Source organism: Anneissia japonica, unplaced genomic scaffold (assembly GCF_011630105.1).
Source record: "Anneissia japonica isolate Jap-2015-1 unplaced genomic scaffold, ASM1163010v1 scaffold1208_len1460985_cov181, whole genome shotgun sequence".
Classification (NCBI taxonomy): Eukaryota; Metazoa; Echinodermata; class Crinoidea; order Comatulida; family Comatulidae; genus Anneissia; species Anneissia japonica.
Genome location: NW_022688484.1, coordinates 1,085,383 through 1,105,254, shown reverse-complemented (window position 1 = coordinate 1,105,254; position 19,872 = coordinate 1,085,383). Strand labels below are relative to the sequence as shown.

At 34.2% G+C, this 19,872-nt stretch overlaps 2 protein-coding genes across 2 annotated transcripts in view; one reads left to right on the top strand and one right to left on the bottom strand.

The window, feature by feature from the left end:
* LOC117122318 (two pore calcium channel protein 1-like) overlaps positions 1-8,921 on the top strand; it is a 27,778-nt gene extending 18,857 nt beyond the window's left edge. Inside the window, exons 13-20 of the mRNA XM_033267878.1 lie at positions 606-652; positions 1,204-1,285; positions 2,952-3,021; positions 3,379-3,604; positions 4,231-4,321; positions 5,501-5,614; positions 7,807-8,003; positions 8,142-8,921. Coding sequence (XP_033123769.1) covers positions 606-652; positions 1,204-1,285; positions 2,952-3,021; positions 3,379-3,604; positions 4,231-4,321; positions 5,501-5,614; positions 7,807-8,003; positions 8,142-8,290 — 976 coding nt within the window. The 3' untranslated portion in view covers positions 8,291-8,921. The remainder of the gene's footprint in view (positions 1-605; positions 653-1,203; positions 1,286-2,951; positions 3,022-3,378; positions 3,605-4,230; positions 4,322-5,500; positions 5,615-7,806; positions 8,004-8,141) is intronic.
* A 2,904-nt stretch (positions 8,922-11,825) lies between these two features.
* Positions 11,826-17,332, bottom strand: LOC117122309. Its single transcript, XM_033267866.1, has 2 exons — positions 16,016-17,332; positions 11,826-13,842 (listed from the first exon to the last, which is right to left on the bottom strand). The coding sequence occupies exons 1-2, from the start codon at positions 17,314-17,316 to the stop codon at positions 13,434-13,436; spliced, it is 1,710 nt and encodes a 569-aa protein (XP_033123757.1). The 5' UTR covers positions 17,317-17,332; the 3' UTR covers positions 11,826-13,433.
* Between the last annotated feature and the right edge of the window lie 2,540 nt (positions 17,333-19,872).

Here is a 19,872-nt window from a genome sequence, read left to right as displayed (position 1 = left end):
TGGCAGGATCATTGTATTTTTTCTTGAAAACTAGATGAGAATGTGCTAAAGGTCGGAAAAAGAGAAAGAGGAGTAGGACTAGGCATAGACAAATATGTAAAAAGAGTAAAGTTGGAAATATACTGTCTGTCCAGAGATTGGAGCTCTCATCTGTCCAAGAAAAATATCCTCATTTTGATATTGACGAAGAAGAATGTGTTTCCACTCTACAGCTCAAATCATGCCAACAGCCACAGTCCCAGGATTGATTGGATTATTGACTTGCTAAAAAGAAAATCTTATGAGGGGCGCTTATTCAAACGGGGCGCTTAAGAAAATTTTCACGTTAGGAGGGGCGCTTATTCGAGATGGGTGCTATTCAAACGGGGCGCTTATTCGCGCGAATACGGTATGCGCATGTCTTACAAATGCACCTGTCACCTCCCACAAATGTTAACATATATTATGTTATTGTTTTTGTTGAACCTTAGTAACAATATCCAAGGTCATTTTATATATGTTTATATACATATATATACTGTATATGTATTGTTCAGTTATGTATATTTAGGCCTATACTAAAATAGAATCACTATGTGTAATTATAACAATGACTTTGGTTTCAGATTTGATTTCGTGGTGATAATGGGTGCATTAATAGCTAGTATTGTTGGTAAGTTCATTGTCTGTCTCTTATACACATCTAGATGTGTATAAGAGACAGTATATATATTATATATATATATATTATATGTATATATATACGTGAATATATATTGTTTATATATTTATAAAGCACTTGACTTAATTATGATATAATTTATATAATAATTTATAAAATATTGCCCCTAAACATAATTTACGTATGTATTGTCGATGTACCTATTTAATGAATTAATGATATTTTAACATTAGTATATTTAATGCTTATAGACCTGAAGATCGTGAGCAGTTTTGTAGACAAGAAAGTGCTTTTAATAAATAAAGAAATCCATGAAATGAAATTGAAAAGTGAGTTACCCTCACTAGAGAGATAAAAAAATATGTATTTTATATGGTTGATATGTTGAAAGTTAAACTTATATTATGTAGCCCTATTCATTTTATTGATGATTTGTATTGAGTGAATGATTTTACTGTTGTATAATGATATATTGATGAATAAAACTTGTGGTTTACCACAAAATGTACTTTTTAAGCTGTTTTGTCTGTTTTCCTTTACAGAAAGTGTAACTGAGGATAACTTGGATTTCTTGCTTGTTCTTAGAGTGCTACGATTGGTCAGAATTATTGCAGAAATAGAAAGGCAAGTGATGGAAATTTGGTTGAGAAACAAGCCAATACTAAACGATGTTCTGTTTACGTTACATAATAATAATAATATTAATAATAATAATAATAATAATAATAATAATAACAATGGTAGACTTAAATAGCGCATATTGTTAAGCCCTCTATATGCTTCACATTATCATTACCCCGATCATTGGATTAAATGCTTATGGAACACAAACTTTACCTCCCTGGGGGAGTATTCCAAAATGTTGCAGCAGCATTTAACCCTACCAGGTTCCCACTTGAAACGCTGACCTCGAGGTTGGGAAACCAAACGGTTCCTGCTGCACCAAACACTACCACATAATCAGTACAGAGCAGTGGCGGCACCAGCAGGGTGAAGTGGGGTTTAAGTCGTCCACCGGACAGGTTAAGGGCCCCCCCCCCACCAGACAGAACTCGTCATAGGCTCACACCAAACCAACAGTCTGAGATTGCCATTTTCGGCCATCCAGAGGTTGATATTCTTTAAAAAAATATCATTTGGGAGGGGGAAACCCCTCTCAAACCCTTCCCCCAGCTCGAGCCTACAAGCTCAAGTCTCCCTGTCGGACAACTTAGCCCCCTCCAGAAAACATATCCTAGAGCCGCCACTGGTACAGAGTAGTGTGGAGAAATTTATATCTGTTGCGTCTGCCAAAATTTCTTTTTTCAGTTAGTGGGCAAGCACTGTACTGTGGTAGGCATCTTGTATAGGGACTTGTTCCCTTTTTGCCTACCACACACCAAAATGAAATTATGAATTATGAACTATTTTATTGGATTGGATTTATTCGGTGTAAACACCAAGGATAGCCCACGAAAGTCTAGAAGAAGTCTTATTTCCAGTGGGGTCCTCTGGTGGTGATTGGACAGTACACCGGGAGACAATCCCCTACTTTTTTCCGAAGAGTGTACTGCGTTCTTTAACGTGCACATGGGACCAACGGCTTAAATGTCTCATCCGAAAGACGGTGCGCTATTGTAACTTGTATTTCCTGTCTCTTATACACATCTAGATGTGTATAAGAGACAGGGCCTGAGTTGAACCCCTTTAGAAACGTAGGCCTACCGTACCATATTCTAATATTGACCCTCCACCCAAAGTTGATTCCCCTAATGCTTATTGCTCTACTGAGTATTTATCACCTGGTAGATCTGTCCACATGATGGAAATACCTACATGGTCCTCCTGCCATTAATAAACCAAAAGTTTACTAATAATAATACTAAATATATACCAGCAGACTGTTGTTTAAAAATCTAACGTATTCACCTGGACATTTAATAGGTTTACTGAAATAATGCATAGCACATTGTACCCTGTGGCGGGGTCCTTCTGGTGGTGATTGGACAGTACACCGGGAGACAATCCCCTACTCTTTTCCGAAGAGTGTACTGCGTTCTTTAACGTGCACATGGGACCAACGGCTTAAGTGTCTCATCCGAAAGACGGTGCGCTATTGTAACTTGTATTTCAGCCCTCTAGCTGAAACACAAGGAGAGGCAGCGATGGGAATTGAACCGGGGACCTAGAGATCTCCACGGTTCAGCACACACACAGTGGCTACCACCAGATTAGCCGACTGAGCTAAGCTGCTCTCTCGTTGTTGTTTGATGATATTGCTATTTTTGTAAAAAAAAAAATTTTACTTCAGATTTAAAGTCATCCTGGCAACCGTTGCAAATATTGGGCCATCAATCCTATCATTCGGCGCTGTCCTGTTTGTAAGTTTAATTTACTGAATTATGCATTTTGCTACTTTTATCTGTGTTATACTTCAGTTTAATATGTTAATTAAATGTTTTATTGAAAAAGTATTGTCAATATGATTGAAATTTAGTGATAATATTTTTTTTGAAGTTATTATCAGCACTTGGTATTAAGTCCTACCAGTTACCCACTGCATGAAGAGAGACAAACGTAGATGAAGTCTCCTATTCAAGGGCAAAAGCAATTTGCCCTGCAAGGGTTTCGAACCTTAAACTCCAATCGCATGTATTTTTATACCTAATTACACTTGTTAACATATCATGCCATTTCTTAATAATTATTTTATGCTTTAATTCTGCATCTTGCAACAGGTTGTATATTATGTATTTGCCATCATCGGTATGGAAGTGTTCGGAGGGCTTATCACGCATTATGGGTACCCGGACAAATACGATGATCCATCTCAAGAATACTGCGGCAACATTAAACTTAAGGGGTCTGTGTTCTATCGTGAACATTACTGCCATAATAATTTCAACAACATTATCAATTCTATGATACTACTTATTGAACTCACAGTTGTTAATCAGTGGCATAATATCCTTTGATCATAATTATTGTTAATAAATATTATTATTTTTGAACTCACATTTGTTAATCAGTGGCATAATATCCTTTGATCATAATTATTAATAAATATTATTTATTATTATTATTTATTTTTTGTGAAATAAAATTAATATTAGTTATTTTTTTTATTATTATGATTAATTGTTATTAATATATTTTTAAAATATCAATATTTTATTTTTGTTATATATTATTATTGTTTTATTATTTTGTGTATTATAGGCCAGAGATAAGTGACCTTTTTTTTTTATTCTGATAGCATTAACAAATTGAGACCATTTTTTTTTCAGAACACATAATGTACCCATAGTACTACTCCAATGAATTTAATATTTTTATTACAATCATTAGCATTATTAGTGTATTACTTTATTATTATTGTGAATATTGTTATTCTAATTGTTGTTCTGTTTTTTTAATGTTATTCAGCTAATGGTCGTAAAATATGATGAAATTGTTTATAATGCTATTTTTATCTGTGTAATCTTAATTTCTAGAACTAGATAAAATTATTGTTATTACACACAAACTTATTGGCATACATAACAAATAATCTTCATAATTCTTTTGTTTTTTTCTTAACTTGTATTTACTAATAGCATCAGGATTTGTATTAGTTACCAACAAATCTGCAAGATTGTTCTTCATTCTCTTCCACATGTCCGTTGTTATAGTCGTTATAAAGTAAGTACACCTACTGAGGGCAGCAGACTAAAGTGCTAATTGATAAACTCACCCAAACTGAAGAATTTCAAATAGTGAAAATCAAGAAACCCTACTATACTATGTTAATGTTTAAAATACCAGGCCAATGAAAATTGCTACAATAACACTTTGCTTGTGGTGATAAAACTTAGGGGGTATTCTTGTATTTTTGTTCTTGTATCCTATTGTTAACAGTGGTATAATTTCTATGAAATTACACTGTTTTTACACCACAAGTGAATAAGTATTCCTTGGATAGAAGTGTTAAACAGCATAGAACTGGCTATGTTTTTACAGTAAAATGAAGGAATAATTTTATATTTTTATTTAATACTATTTTTCAAGAGGGTGATCCATCCAGCATTGCTGATCATTAGGGGCCCTCAAAAATAAAGTTTACTTTAATGCTGCATCCATTATGAGGCCTAATACTTCATTGACAAATTTCTGTCATTATATGCCCATAATATGGGTATGATGATGTCATATCTCACCATATATGTGCAGATCACATGTATTTATTCAAGACAACTCTATAGTGTGGATAGATCCTTTGGAGTGTATTACAAAAACGTAATACAATAATAGCCTATTGACTACTATTGTATATTTTCGGAAAATATTTCAGCCGCTCCAAATCTCTTTCCTATTCTTCCTTCTTCCTTTATTCTTTCACAATTTTGCGTTTTTTTCATATTTTTCATAATTTTATACACTCACATATAGTCATTTGATTAGGCCTAGTCTAGGCTAGACCTCGGCTATGCCTATTACTATATTATTTAAATATACAATTTTAATAGATAAGATTAATTTAACATGGACATAGTAATTCAAACTTAAACAATACATTAAATTTATATATTAATATAATAGCGTTAACGAATAAATAACAATAACTAAACCGTGTACATAGTGTATAACTACTACAATAGTAAGATTAACATTTTCAATCTTATAATAAATTTTATAGAGCTGGTGTTATGTATTGACCTAGGCTGCTATGGCTAATGACTGGTATGCTTTCACCATTAAAGGCTTTTTCTATGAATGGAATGACCTGTACGAAACACGAGCTCGTGTAGACCAAACCCAGTACTGTTACGATTTTAATCTGCGGGAAATATCCTCAAGATGTTTTAAAATTTTTTTTTTCAGCATTTTCATTGCATTCATTCTTGAAGTATTCATGGTGGAGTTCTCATTATCAAACAACAACTTTGAATCGACAGTGGAGCGCCGGATCAACGAACTTGGGCTTGGCGTTACAGAGTAAGTTCTGTGGTATTTGTGTTAGGAGGCTTTTAAGCATTCAATAACTTAGGAGCTTGCAAACAAAAAACTAGAATTTCCAAAGTTCCCACCTTCCCCCACCCCCAATTTTCTTTTGAAAATAAAAAAATAATCAATAAAAAAAAGAAAATTATACTCAAATTTAAGCCTAAGAGTGCCATTATCTTAAAATTATGTACCTCGGCCCCAATCATGGTGAAGTGCAGGTGGTCCGAACCCTCTATATATAAAAGTCCCCATGGGCCCATCTATTTTAAAATTCTAGATCTACTACTTGGCATTTGCCAAGGTTTTCAATTACTAGGGGTGAAAATGTTACAAAAAGGTACCATTGACAAACAATATGCAGAAATATTAAAGTAAATCTCTGTGAAATTGTATTGTGAAAATAAAAGATATTATTATCAACTGTATGAGGTAATATTTTTATTTTTATCACACCTTTTTTTAAAATTTTAATTTTACCCCTTTTTCTGTATTTTCATGTGGTGATAAGCTTATGTAAACTTTTTTATAGTTATAGTTTAATACAAATCCCCAATACACGGAAGGATATGGCAAAACCATATAATATAATAGAATATAAAAGCGCATTGAATTCGCTTCTTTTTTAGGCCCCTTGAGGTCTGTCTTTCTCACTGAAACCAGTTAACTCTAGTGTCAGCGTCAAAGGCTCCTGTCATATTACAAATGTCATGCCTCATGTGTCCAATCTAAAGATTAAATACAGTTATTTGACACCCTGAGGGCATAAAATGAATACTTGCTATATTTCTGTCTCTTATACACATCTAGATGTGTATAAGAGACAGTCCTACAGCAGCATAAACTGATAAGCATTACAAAGTAAATAGTTTACCGGCGAAGCTATTTTGATGCCTTGGCGCCGTGAGCATCTCCCCCACTGATCGATATGCACGCTGTATAAATAGCCAATTGATTATTTGAATTGAAATAGCCACTGGATATAAAAGATATTTAACAATTTCAGTAAAAATATGCGACTACCTCTTTAAATACTCAAATTGTTAGATTTTGTTTCAGCACAGATAGTAATCTCTTGCACTTCATACTGTGGGTGCGCTGTCATCCATAAACCATAAACACGATCAGATAGCAACAATACCGCAATTGTAAATTTAGGCTAATAAGAACCTATTTATTTTTGCCTTTTATTGTGGGCTTAAGTCAAATACTATTGCTGCTATTGACCTTTTCCAAAAATACTTTGAGTGGTTTTTACTTCGTTTTCCTGCTTTTTTCCCCGCTCTATTTAAAAGATAAAAATTGTTTATAAAGACATGCTTTGACAAGCATCTTCTTGGCATCATACCTGTATTGTTTGTGTATTTTGACAATGGTATCTTTGTGTGGCAGGGAAAAAAAACCTTAAATGATTAACTCTTTTTGCCAAGGACATATTGAGGTTAAGTTTGACAATTGATAACTGGATAGGTTTCATCTATTCATCCAGTTCGACCCAATTTAAAGACGGTTTTGATAATTGCGTGTACATTTTGTGGGACAATGTGACGTTTTTTAATCCTAAATTTTCAACTTGTTGAACCCTAGATGACTTTGCTGTGTTCATTATCAATCCTAATTCTCAGAATCTTCATCACCCCCTTCTCCTCTTCCCCTATCTTCTGTTTCCCTCTATTCCGTTTTTCTCTTCCCAATTATTAGAAAAAAAAAAGGTTTCAGTCTATTAATTATTTTTTTTTCATTTAATATTATTATTATTAGTATTATATAATTATAATCATCATTGTCATAATTTTGAGGATAATAAAAACTCTAAAGCGCACCAGACATTAATAAATGTTTCATATTACTTAGTCTAACTGTTAAAATCAGTAATGTTGGCCGGCACATTGTGCACATAGAAACACCATCAATTTTAAGTGGCTTGGTGCAACAGGAATGGTTTGGTTTTCCAACCTTGAGGTTAGGGTTTAAATCCCTCGCTTCACTTTTTCTGCATTGCTTCTCTCCACCCAGGAGTATAAGTGGGTACCTATAAGGAGGTTTGAATGCAAAATGGGCTCATATATTTCATGCAGACTTGTGACTTGAGACTTGTGTAAAAGGCTGTATAAAAACCTACATATTATTATTATTATTATTATTATTATTATTGTTATTAATATTCAATTTCTTGATGATTTCAGGATAGCAGAAGGAAAGTTTGAAGCACAAAGTCCGAAAAAGTGTTTAAAGGCGCGAGGGAGAGAGACCAACCAAGAGGACCTGGTTGATAACGGAGCACCAATCGCAAGTGAGGATGCACTAGAGAATGGAGGACAAGATACGACTGAGGGAAACGCCAGAGCCAGAGATGATGGCGTACGGTTTAGACTTAAAGGCAGTAAGTAGATAACTACTTCATTAACTGGGTCTGCTATTACTAGTAAGCAACTCTTACAGTGAAGTGTAACTTACTCTCACAAACATAAATTACTGTATCATCAAATATTGTAAGCTAATTTTTGTTAAATGTTTGCAGGATCTAGAAACGTTGAGGTCGTCTTGCAGAGGCTGTTTGAAGGAGAGCTTAACAGAGATGACTTGGGCTCATCCAACGTAACGAACATTGACGATCTCGAGCCGGAAGATATGACTCCTACCCCCCTTACATTTGAAAATATAACATAGCATCATTGTTGTATGGTTTTCTATGTTACATTACTAAATGTTTTCGTAAACTCGTCCCCACAATCAGCATTTGCTTCCTCCCACTCATGAGAGGGATTCATAGTAATATCTACAGTATATTAATAATTATAAATAATAATAATTATAATTATAATTTTTGTTATTATGATTATTATTATTACTAAGAAACTGGTTCATCTCCTTGTATTAAAGTGTGTTAGCTAGCCATAATCATGTCATTATAATTTTTGAAGCATATATACAGTATTATATAAAACAATCTTTAAAAGGAAAAATTGAAATATTAAATTAAAACTTACTTTGAATTATATGTTTAATTTAAATGAAATATTTAAGAAAAATTATATTGCTGCTCTAAATGCTGCTGAATGCCAATAATACTTTAATTATTTGTATTAATGTGATGATAATATTCAGTATCATATCAAAAATGAAAATAAGATAAAAACATATGATTTATATGAATCGGGATGATATTATGATAACGTGAAAATTTAAAAAAACATGTATAATAAATGTTTTTAATTTGGAATAAGGTGGGGGCTACCCACACAATAGAGAAAAAATCTATATTCAGAAAATTACATGGCTTTTAAAACAATGCAAGTTACTAGGCTATATTCGAGCTATAAGAATATACTTCACAGCCAGTGTTACCTTGTAAATATATGAAAATTGCAATAACAATAATTGATATATAAAAGATAGAATTTATAAATAATAATATGAATAAAATGCATTAAAATTTTAAAATAGAAGTTTATCAATATATTGATTTCCAAAGAATTGTTTAAATATTGATGAAATTGATAGGTTTTTTATTATTCAAATCCTTTATGTATATTAGATTATTACTAATTTAAAAATGTTTTCTAATGCTTGCTATATTTTCTTCATTTAGATTATTGTATTCTTTGATATATATATATATATATATATATATATATATATAGTAATTTATGTATACTCTCTATAAAAAGAAAGATATTATATATACAGTATGTATATATACATATATTAAATGTCAAAATCAAAAATTCAACACTAGTTGTAAATATTGATATTGTGATGAACTCTAGAAAAGTGTCTTACCCAAGGTGGCAAAAAACAAAAAAACGCACATGTTTTGAACTTGATTCCACCCCACACCCACCAGTTTACAATTCCTACTTGTCCAGTAACATTCCCTATAATAATGATAATTGCTTATAATGATGAATACTTATGATGTTCTAACTCATGCTGGTAGGTCCTCTGGCTTAAAGCGTTCAGTTCTATTACATATTTTTATTTTTAAAGTTTAGTATAACAATCCTCCATTGTCTAAGTATCCAAAAAGCAATATAAAAACAGTATATTAACAAAGGCCTATGTTAATTAAGTTTGATTTTTGTCCAAACTGTTTTTTGAGATTGATTGTGGGGGTTTTTTTTAACAATGGACTTAGACCCAAAAGTTACTGTTCAATCAAGATTTTGTGTGTTAGTCATTTCAAAATGAATATAATTTTTATGCGCAAACAATTGCAAAATGTAATATTTGCAAATTGTGAAGATGCTACAATAATCAAATAAAGAAATACTCTAACATTTGTCTTCGTGTTTGTCTTAAAAATTATTGAATATTATTATCATCGTAATGGCATGCTAATCCTGTCGCTATCCCTGATACTAATCAAGCTAAAACAATTATGTTACTGCTAATTTTCAACTACTAAAGTTTCCATTCAATTTTCGTATAATTTCGTTCTATATTTATATAGGCCTAATATTGTAAGAAAAAATAAGATATTTTGATTGAATTGGATTATTCTGGTTCACGTAGTTCATGCTTCGGTGATTAACTCTTATTAGTTGGTGTTATCTTGTTTGAAATCCTTTGAGCATAAAAATGATAGTATTCATCAAAGTAATTCAATTCAACTTTTATTTCGGAATTGCATATTCATAGCGTTAAACACAATGAGCAAATTACATGAAAAGAAAGAAATATGAGTCGAATGGCCGAGCGGCTAAGGAATGGGCGACGCAACGTACAGCCATAATATCGGTGCTAGTTCGAACGGCAGGCTCGCCTATCGTTCTGGTGGTGGAACAAGTCTTCTCGGATAAGGACTATAAACCGTAGGCCCAGGGTACACAATTTGGCTCATGTGCACTTGAACTTCCAGTACATCTTTCGAGACGAGTATGGGGTTACCTCGGTGTACTGGGCATACTTCCCCTGTTGTGTAGCTCTGACATGAAGAGAGTGACCCTTAGAGGAGAAAACAAAATAAATGTACGAGCTAGTCCACACCTCGAGCGCTTTGAGACCCTAACCGAACTATGCATTACCGGAGTAGGGACGTTACTCCGCTAGGGTCCTAATGACCTGCATACCCCACCCTAACCGAACTACGCATTACCGGGTAATGGGCCGTTACTCCACTGAAGTCCTATGACCCGCATATCCCACCCTAACCGAACTATGCATTCCTAATGACCCGCATACCCACGGTCTATATTATGCACACATTTTTTGCAAAAAAGTATATTTAAACTAAACTAAACGATTTATCAACGGATTTTTATAGGCCTATCATATTATTATAGGCCTATTATATGATTATGATATTTATTAGTTTAATGTTTTGACATTTTTATCAGAAAAAGTATGAAATGTTGTAATAAAAATTCAATGACGAAATAAATGTGCAAAAGAGAAAGAAGAAAAGGTTTACTTATGCTTAACCACTGACACACGTCGTATTGTAACATTTGCGTTACGGTAAGTCTCTAATAGAAAATGTTTTCACTTTAAGTATTACTATTATTATTTATTGCATTATCGGGATTAATCTCTGTCGCGGTTCATCAATCTGCGTTTGCTTTTACATAAAGTATACTGAAACTTTTACAATGGATGGTTCTATAGAAACTGCTTGTTCCGAAAATAAGCCTATACAGTATTCACACCAGCTTAGATTTACAAACGCTCTAAAATTGTAAGTCTTTCTCGATAGCATATATGTTTGCACTTTCCCAAAAGTTTGTCGCATTTGTTATCAAATAAATAAATAGATAAATAAATAAATAAATAAATATATGAAAGGTTGGACGAATGAAGGAATAAATGAATGAATGAATGAACGAACGAACGAACTAACGAAGTAACGAAAGAACGAACGGACGGACGAACGAACAAACGAATGATGAAAGAAAGGAGGGATGCTTCAATGAATGACTGGATGAACAAAGAAATGAATGATCGGAACAGACAATCGCACGAAACTAGTGAATGAATGATCAAACGAATGAATAAAATCAATAACGTGAAATGCATACTCTCAGATTACTATTTATGTTACCGGCAAAACAATTTTAATTTATTCAGTATACTGTAATGATAGCTTTTATACTTTCATCAGTAAACTTGTTAAAACTGCATCTTGATTTTAGCGCATGTTTCGGTGATATAGATATTTTATGGTTATCTACATTAAATAAAGTATTTATTTACTTATGTTATTAACCTTGATATGTTTTACTATAATTTCTATGAGCTTGTTCTAATAGACTAGTCACACAGAAATAAATATATACATAAAGATATAAATTATGAACTATTATGTATTGCAGTTATTCATATTATCTGCTAGGGTTCTCAATTAAATAACTAATCAAGAACTTTAATGATACAGTAGGTTTTTTAATTAATAAATATTATTAAAGGTGTTTGCTTTTGCTTATAATACTAAGAAGTATATTTACAAGTTTTACATAAAAGTTTAAACGTCTTGACTAAAACTTTACTGGACTACAGATACGTTTATTAATACTTTAAAACGTAAACAATAATAATTATGAAATAATATGTATAATATCAATAATCACTTAAGTTATCCTTTCTTGTGGCCGTGATAAGTTAATAGACCTGCTACTAATACTAATAGGTAGTTTTCGCCGGTTACGGGCTTGCACATGCGTATTTCGATTTGTTTATAAAAAGGGGCGGAGCTATCGCGTTGCATGTTGGGTACATAAAACTACCTAATATTAACATACGAATATTGATAATAGCTGCAAATAACATACGAAAAGATATCGATTTTAATTTTAAGGGTGTTAGATTCATTTTGTTCTTTTATTATTGTGTTTTATCGTGGAATAATGAAACTGTATCAATTACAGTTATGAACATTACACAGACCTACAAATCTATCTCGAAACGAATGTAAATGAAAATTAAACTCATGTCAAGCTAACGAAATGACCCATATCGGTGCATCTTTTTCTCTATTCAATTCAAAATGTTTAGTACTATATTCTATTAATCTGAGATTTTTTCTGTTGTAAACCAACTTTCTGTGGTTTCTTTAATATTTAATATTACTCACTGAAACTTCAAAGGCGTTCTTTAAGGGCGGTTCGTTACTATTGAGGTAAAACTCATAGGCCTATATTAAGACCACAGTAAAAAAATATTATCAACACAGACGGCCAAATATTTTAACATACAATAACTATCGCGGGCAGCGCACTTTTTGCCCACAAGCGGGCAAAGCCAACCAGCGGTCAAAGATTTTAGAAAAGAATTGTTGATTTAAAGCTGCCCTCGGCACCCGCGGTTCCAGCCGGGAGCGCGGTGCCCTCGGAGGCCGCGGTCGCCGCGTCCAAAAAAAGTGGAGATCGGTACTGTACCTTTCACACTGTGACTGTACAATCCCTGAGACTGTGTACTAAAATCCAGACTGATAGTTGCCTAGATTTGTTGTAGGCATACAAATTGGGCACAAAATCGAACAAAAAACAAAAACATGGCCCAAAGCCCGAACATTTAATATTTTGAAAGAAGGCGTCCTTTAATCCTAAAGCCAAAATTTTAAATAATGAAAATCACATTCTCCAATCTACATGTTATGTAAAATTATGTATCCATACACAAGGCTTAACTTCGTTAAAGCCTGTCTCAATGTTTTCTTAAGTATTCCCCGATTTCTTTTGAATCGGTTATACCACCTGAGCCACATATTTTGAATTCCATAAATAATACAAGTGAGGCCTACATTAAGTAATGTAGATACTCTCAGTCTACCATGCTATCAAAATATTATAATTCATATAAAATTGAATTGTCTTCATTACCGATAGCGTTTCTCGAGCGGATGCCTAGGCAAGTTGGCATCTAATAAGTACGGATAGCAGCTTCGTAACTGGTCCTGATTAACCCATGGCTGCCCGTGAACGAACACGTAAGGTTTCATAGGTTTGTCCTGATAATATGGGTGAAATGTACTCGGAAACCAGTGAGCAACAGGCGATGTTACCGAATCCAATGTCGAGTTATCTGAGATTATATTGGTGGTCGGGACCGTCCGCTTCCGACGGTTCGGTCGCCGCTTGCGATGAAATTTACCGTTGATGAAATCTTGCTCCATTTCGGGGTTGATTGTCCAGTAGTGTGCGTGACCGTTGTGTTCAGCTTTCACGAAACACTCGTAGTGGGACAGATGGTGGCGGACGATGTTTCGCCAACAAACGGTGTCGTCTCTAGAATTGATAGAGATTTCATGTTAATATAATAATATTGATACAGTTTATTAGGCCTATTTATTTTTGACACCGATATCATTATTATTAGACTATCATTTTTACTGTCATTATTAGACGTAGGTCATGTAATAAAGACAATTTTTATTAAGAGTATTAGAGACAGCTGTATTATGCGCCTTATAAATACATTAATATATTGATTGATTGATACCGTCCTCAAGGGAATACAAAAAGAAAAGCAAATTAAAATAAAAATTAGTTCTTCATTTAAAAAGAATGAAATAAGCTACTAACTTTCCGTGAAGCACAGATAAAAATACTTAAGTTTTTTTTACTACTACTGCACAGGTAATTTAACTATATAACAACTGTGCTTTACTACAAAAAAAAACTGATTTCCGATTTACATATCTGTGCAAAGGTATATAAATACAAGAGCACTCAGTAGAGAGCATATCTCCGCCCACCGCAAAAACCTTTCTGTAAAATAAACCTCCCAAAAAATGTTCCTAATTTACTTCAACCACTACCACTACCACCCCAACTCACATCGCTCCACTCCTCTTCAAAAACGCACAATAACTCGCAAATCTCTTTCTATAAAATAATTCCTCAAAACTATGTTCTACATTCCAGCCACCAGCCACAATCTACTTTAAAAAAAAGTTACACTAACACGAAAGTTTCATTTAGATGAGTTGATTAGTTTTGAAGATATCTGATCTACGACGTTTTGCTTTGAACAGTCCATATATATATCGACACCAAAATATAATCACTTCATTTTTAGAACGCTTCTTATTAAAACATAACAAACTATTATGGAAAGCGTCATTTTCAACCATTGATCCAATCAAGAGATATTTAAGTCTGGGTCCTAATGGCCCTCATATGCACCCCCGTATTTGGATCGCCACCAATACTTCACAATTTCCTCCTTGTAACTGGTTTTCACGAAGGTTTCAATCATTATCATTTGATTATTTTTTGAACTATCTGATCTGGGACGTTTTCGTTTGAGTGGTCCTCATATGCACACCCTACGCCGGTTGGTCACCAAAATTTAATCACCTCATCATTGGGTTATACCTAACAATCCCTGTAACTGGCATTTAAACCAGTGCAGCTGTTTTTGAGATAGGCCCTATTTTGTACACAAGAAACACACAGGACCTAAAAAATTTAAATGGACCTCAAGTTCACCCCCTAATTTGGATTGTGACCAGCGCTTGATAATGTATTCCCTGTAACTTGTCCAAACTTTCACGAAAGTTTCATTCATGTCAGTTTTTGAGATATCTTGCCTAGGACAAATTCCTTTAAATGGTCCTCATCCACACCCTACTCCGGACAATCACCAAAATTTAATCACCTCATCCTTAGGTCATACCTAACAATCCCTGTAACTGGAATTTACATATGTGCAGCATGTTTTTGAGATATTTTGTACACAAGAAAAAGAAACTGAAACAGCAAAGCGTTACACACACACACACACCCACACACAAACATCACGAAACGAAAACATATATTTCCTGGCGGAGATAATAATAGTAATGGTCGTTTTATAGCTCGAAGTGCATATTTAGAGACCTCTAAGCGCTTAACATTATTACCCCATGTCATTGGATCAAGCACACATGGAACACATGCTCAGCTGCCTGGGGAGAATTCCATAATGTTGCAGCTGTAATCAGCGCATTTTATGTTTGAGCCTACCAGGTGCCCACTTGTAACCCTGAGTGGAGAGAGACAACCATAGGTAAAGTACCTTGCCTTTGCCATTACCTTTGAATATAAAACCTTTTTGGAGATCCAGTCTTGTCGTTTAAAATTCTAAAGATAAGGGCGCATCAGTTATTGATACCTATAGTAACAGTCATGTCAGGTTTATACAATTTCAACAGGGAGATTTCTCAACCTTACGAAAACTATACGGTAACGAATACGAATACGTCATTATCATTATCGTCATTCATGCCTAAAATATTCTTGACAAATATACTGTACGAGCTGAATATGATGCTTGATTCATGTAGAATGAATGAAGAGCCTACATTGTGACAGATTTGCTACTGTAAGGGAAGGTTTTTCTAAAAATTTGATGACGTATCCGTTTGTTATCGTTTTCATAATTTTGCGAAAACTCCCTATTGTTAAAGCACCATACCTGTATCGTGAGTAAGTAGTTGAGATGTATTTGTAGATATCCGTTAACATACACCGTTTAGACTTCGAGTTGAGAATAGCCTTGGCAATCATTTCAATATAACCCGGTCCAATAGCATCTTTCGACTTCAGCCGAACCAGTGGCCGAGAATGCGCAGATTTGCCTTCGTTAACGTTTTTCTCCAGGGCTGGGCAGTGCTCTGGCGTAATTACATCGTTGTCGTAAGGCTTCTCATTTTTCTCATTCGATTTATATGATGAATTTGAAATGTTTATTGTATCCGAGTTTTCTTCTTTTAAAATGTCTTTAATCATCGGTTCGTCTTCACTTTTCTCATCTAGACGTGCACGATCAACGTCCTGGACGGGGTTATCAGATTCTCTATTTAATGGATATATGCCTTCTTTGATTGTTTGCTTTTCAACGTCTGCGTTCGAAAACAGTTTTAGCTTACTTCCATCGGAAGGCAAATACCCTATCCGTTCGCCCTCGTATTTCCATAGTTCACAGACTTCTTTTGGTCGATAGTACATAGTTTCATGTCGGTGCCGTTTTGAAACATTTCCACGAAGCGGCTCAGTGTCAGTATATGAATACGCCTTCGGGGATGCTCCTCTTGTCGGGCTACGGGCAACGGGAACAGTATAATCTGGACGGAGTGACGTAATTGCATTACGTGTGTCAACACAGTAGGCGTTATCACGAAACGTGAGTGACGGCGTAATGTAATCAGTTACCATTCGCGTGGCGTCGAACTCAGGCGAGCTGTGCACGTTAGAACAGCAGCAGTACATAGGGCAAGCATTCTCTTGTAGCCTACGTAAATGTGCAGGAATCACGTCACTAGTGTGCGTGGGGGTAAGTGATGACGGCAATGGTACCCCGTAACGGGGAAATATAGATGATAGCGCAGGGAATATCTCTCGATGTGAACTGGTTCCATTTTGCACAGGTGTGGTTGTGTTTTCGGCTTTTAAGCGCCCATGTGATGGAGGTTCAACGAAACCACGACGGTGCAGCGCTGAAAAGTCCCCGGGAATTGCAGTTGTCGGTATTGCGGCCCCGAACATGCTTGACCACGATAAGCTGCAAGACATATCCTTATTTATGCCGTATTTTGTTATATGTCCTAGGCCCTTGCTGCTGGTGATGGAGCTAGACTTACTCTGAAGTGCCATCAAGGGGGAATCGTACATTTCACGGGAAACAGATATTCTCTCCCATTTCCTGTCACCACTTATGCTTCGGTATTTTTTCTTGCTTTTAGATAAATCCAGTGGCTGATACGACGTGCTAGCCATGGTCCCTTTTAATTACTTGGAAAAAATGGTATGATGCACAATGTTAAGAAGTGCAAAAGCATGCATATTATTACATGCTGAGCATTTCACTTATTCTTTTAATAACGAACATATTGATGTTGTCAATAAATTTAAATATTTAGGTGTTATGATTTCTAGTGCTCTAACATGGGACGAGCATGTTTCTATGATATCCAAAAAAAGCTAGCAGAATATCTGACTTTATTAGACGCACAGTTCGTTGCTCTAACTCTGTCGCTCTCATATTATTATTTAATGCTTTATGTATAGGCCTATTCTTGAATATGGTGTTCCTGGGTTTTACCCATATCAGAATAATCACATTAATGCATTACAAAAGGTTTAAAGACGCTTTACTCGAGCCTGTTTGGGCTATGATCTTGCCTTTAATTATGAAGAGAGATTAAGTATGCAACACTACTTATATTGCCACTCGGTTGAAATATTGATATCTATTGATTTTATCATATATACATAATCAATTTAAAGTAAATCCTGTGGTACTGATTGACCCCAAATTAATATCAGACATACTGATGACTACAGATTTAAAATTGTATATGCCAGAACCGATTGTCATAAATGTTCATGTGTTTAATTATTTCCAGTACATTTGGAACAATTTACCACCTGCTGTCAGAGACCTTCTAATTAATAATCATAATTTTAAGTATCACTTTCGTAACCATTTATTTAATTAATAATTTATTTATATTACATATAAAGAGTGTTGACTGCATTTGTTAATCATACACGTAGTTATTCTGTCAATAAACAAGAGGAAGAAATATACTGCCTTCATAGGAACCTCAAGGAAATTCTTAAAATCAAGTGGCCATACAAGATAAAAAAAAAAAAAATACCGAGCTCTAGGCCTATAGCAGAACAAAAGAAAAGAAATGATCAGTTTTAATCCAGAAAAGAAGACTCAGATGGACAGGGCACATGTTAAGGTTACCAAATGGACACCCCAGCCAAAGTTGAGTTAACAGAATATGTTAGGAGCGTTAAAAGACCGGTGGGCAGGTCAAAAACAACATGGGTTGCAGCAATGAACATGGAACCTAAACATGTGAATACTGTATATCCTGTCTCTTATACACATCTAGATGTGTATAAGAGACAGCCACTGGGATTAGCACCGTTTAACAGTTGTGTAATAATATATGAGAGAGAGAGAGAGACAAATGGAAACGATTAGCGTACGTTACGTAATGTTTACCCAAGACGAAACAGCGTAGCAGATGATGATGATGATGATGATGATGATGATGATGGTGAGGATATTTATTAGGCCTATGCATGTTTGTCGTCGTGTTTTTGTTAGAAGAGCCTCTCGATAGTAATTCAGTTTACTTTAGGTTATCCTCGGGCCTGTGTCTTTGTTATACTGTATTTTATATTGCCTGGACATAAATGAATAAAATGATAATTATATGACAAAATGATGATCTAATAACGATATATTGATAGGATATATGAGACGAAATTATGATATATGATACATGATATGGTGGTATGATATATGATATGATATATGATATGATACATGATACATGGTATTATGTTATATGATATAATATTATATCATAGGATATATGATATGATACATGATACATGATATTAATATATGATATGATCATGATATGATACTTGATAGGATATGATATAAGATGATACATGGTACATGGTACATGATATTACATGATATATGATGATATATGCTATAATATATGATATACCATATATAGAATGGAGCTATTTTATATATTATAGCCATGCTGACAAAAGCTAAAAGGACATTCATTTTACAAGGAAATAATTTAAGGATGATTCTCGTTGTCATAATTTGTTCCAACGCTCAATACAGACCTATTAAATAAAAGTGTTTAACATAATAATAATTTACAAATAATTTAAAGTGGTAAAACTGTTAAAATTTATTAACTATAATAGAAGTCCATAGACCGGGACACCGTGCATATGATTAACTAAATTAGGCCTACCATCTTAAACTTACCCTTAGAATGTACAGTTGATCTACCAGCGAATAGAGAACAAAATCATGTTAACCTGCCTGCATGCAATAGTGGGTGTCGCGTGGCTTCCGTAAAATGTTTTATTCTGATAGATTTTGAAGTGCGCTTACGTTTTTATTAACAAGCACTGGTCCATTTTCCTCTTCGCGCACCAATGCTTCCATTGTGTTATATACCCAAAACGAATCGTTCGGATGTTGTCTTTGGTCATATTTCTATGTAGTAAACGTTCGTCAACTAAAACATAAGAACGATTAAAACAAATATGACAGAATTTAGAATAAACAACATCTGATACTTAGCGAGAAGTTTCTCTACATTTGTGAAAACAGAAGCCATCGATAAATCAAACAAAGATTCGTCTAATACAAAAGTCGAAATAATGCGCGCGGTTGACGCTCAATTGGAGATGTATTGATTTCTGACGCAGAGAAAACGCAAATTCGCAACTCGTTCACCACTCAGGCGACTTATTTATATGGAACAATTAATAGTT

What these genes read in the sequence shown, in the direction of transcription:
- LOC117122309 (XM_033267866.1), bottom strand. Translation starts at nt 17,316, where the DNA reads ATGGCTAGCACGTCGTATCAGCCACTGGATTTATCTAAAAGCAAGAAA. An exon ending in ACTACTTACTCACGATACAG is followed by an intron (nt 13,843 to 16,015) that starts GTATGGTGCTTT and finishes TATCAATTCTAG; the next exon opens with AGACGACACCGTTTGTTGGC.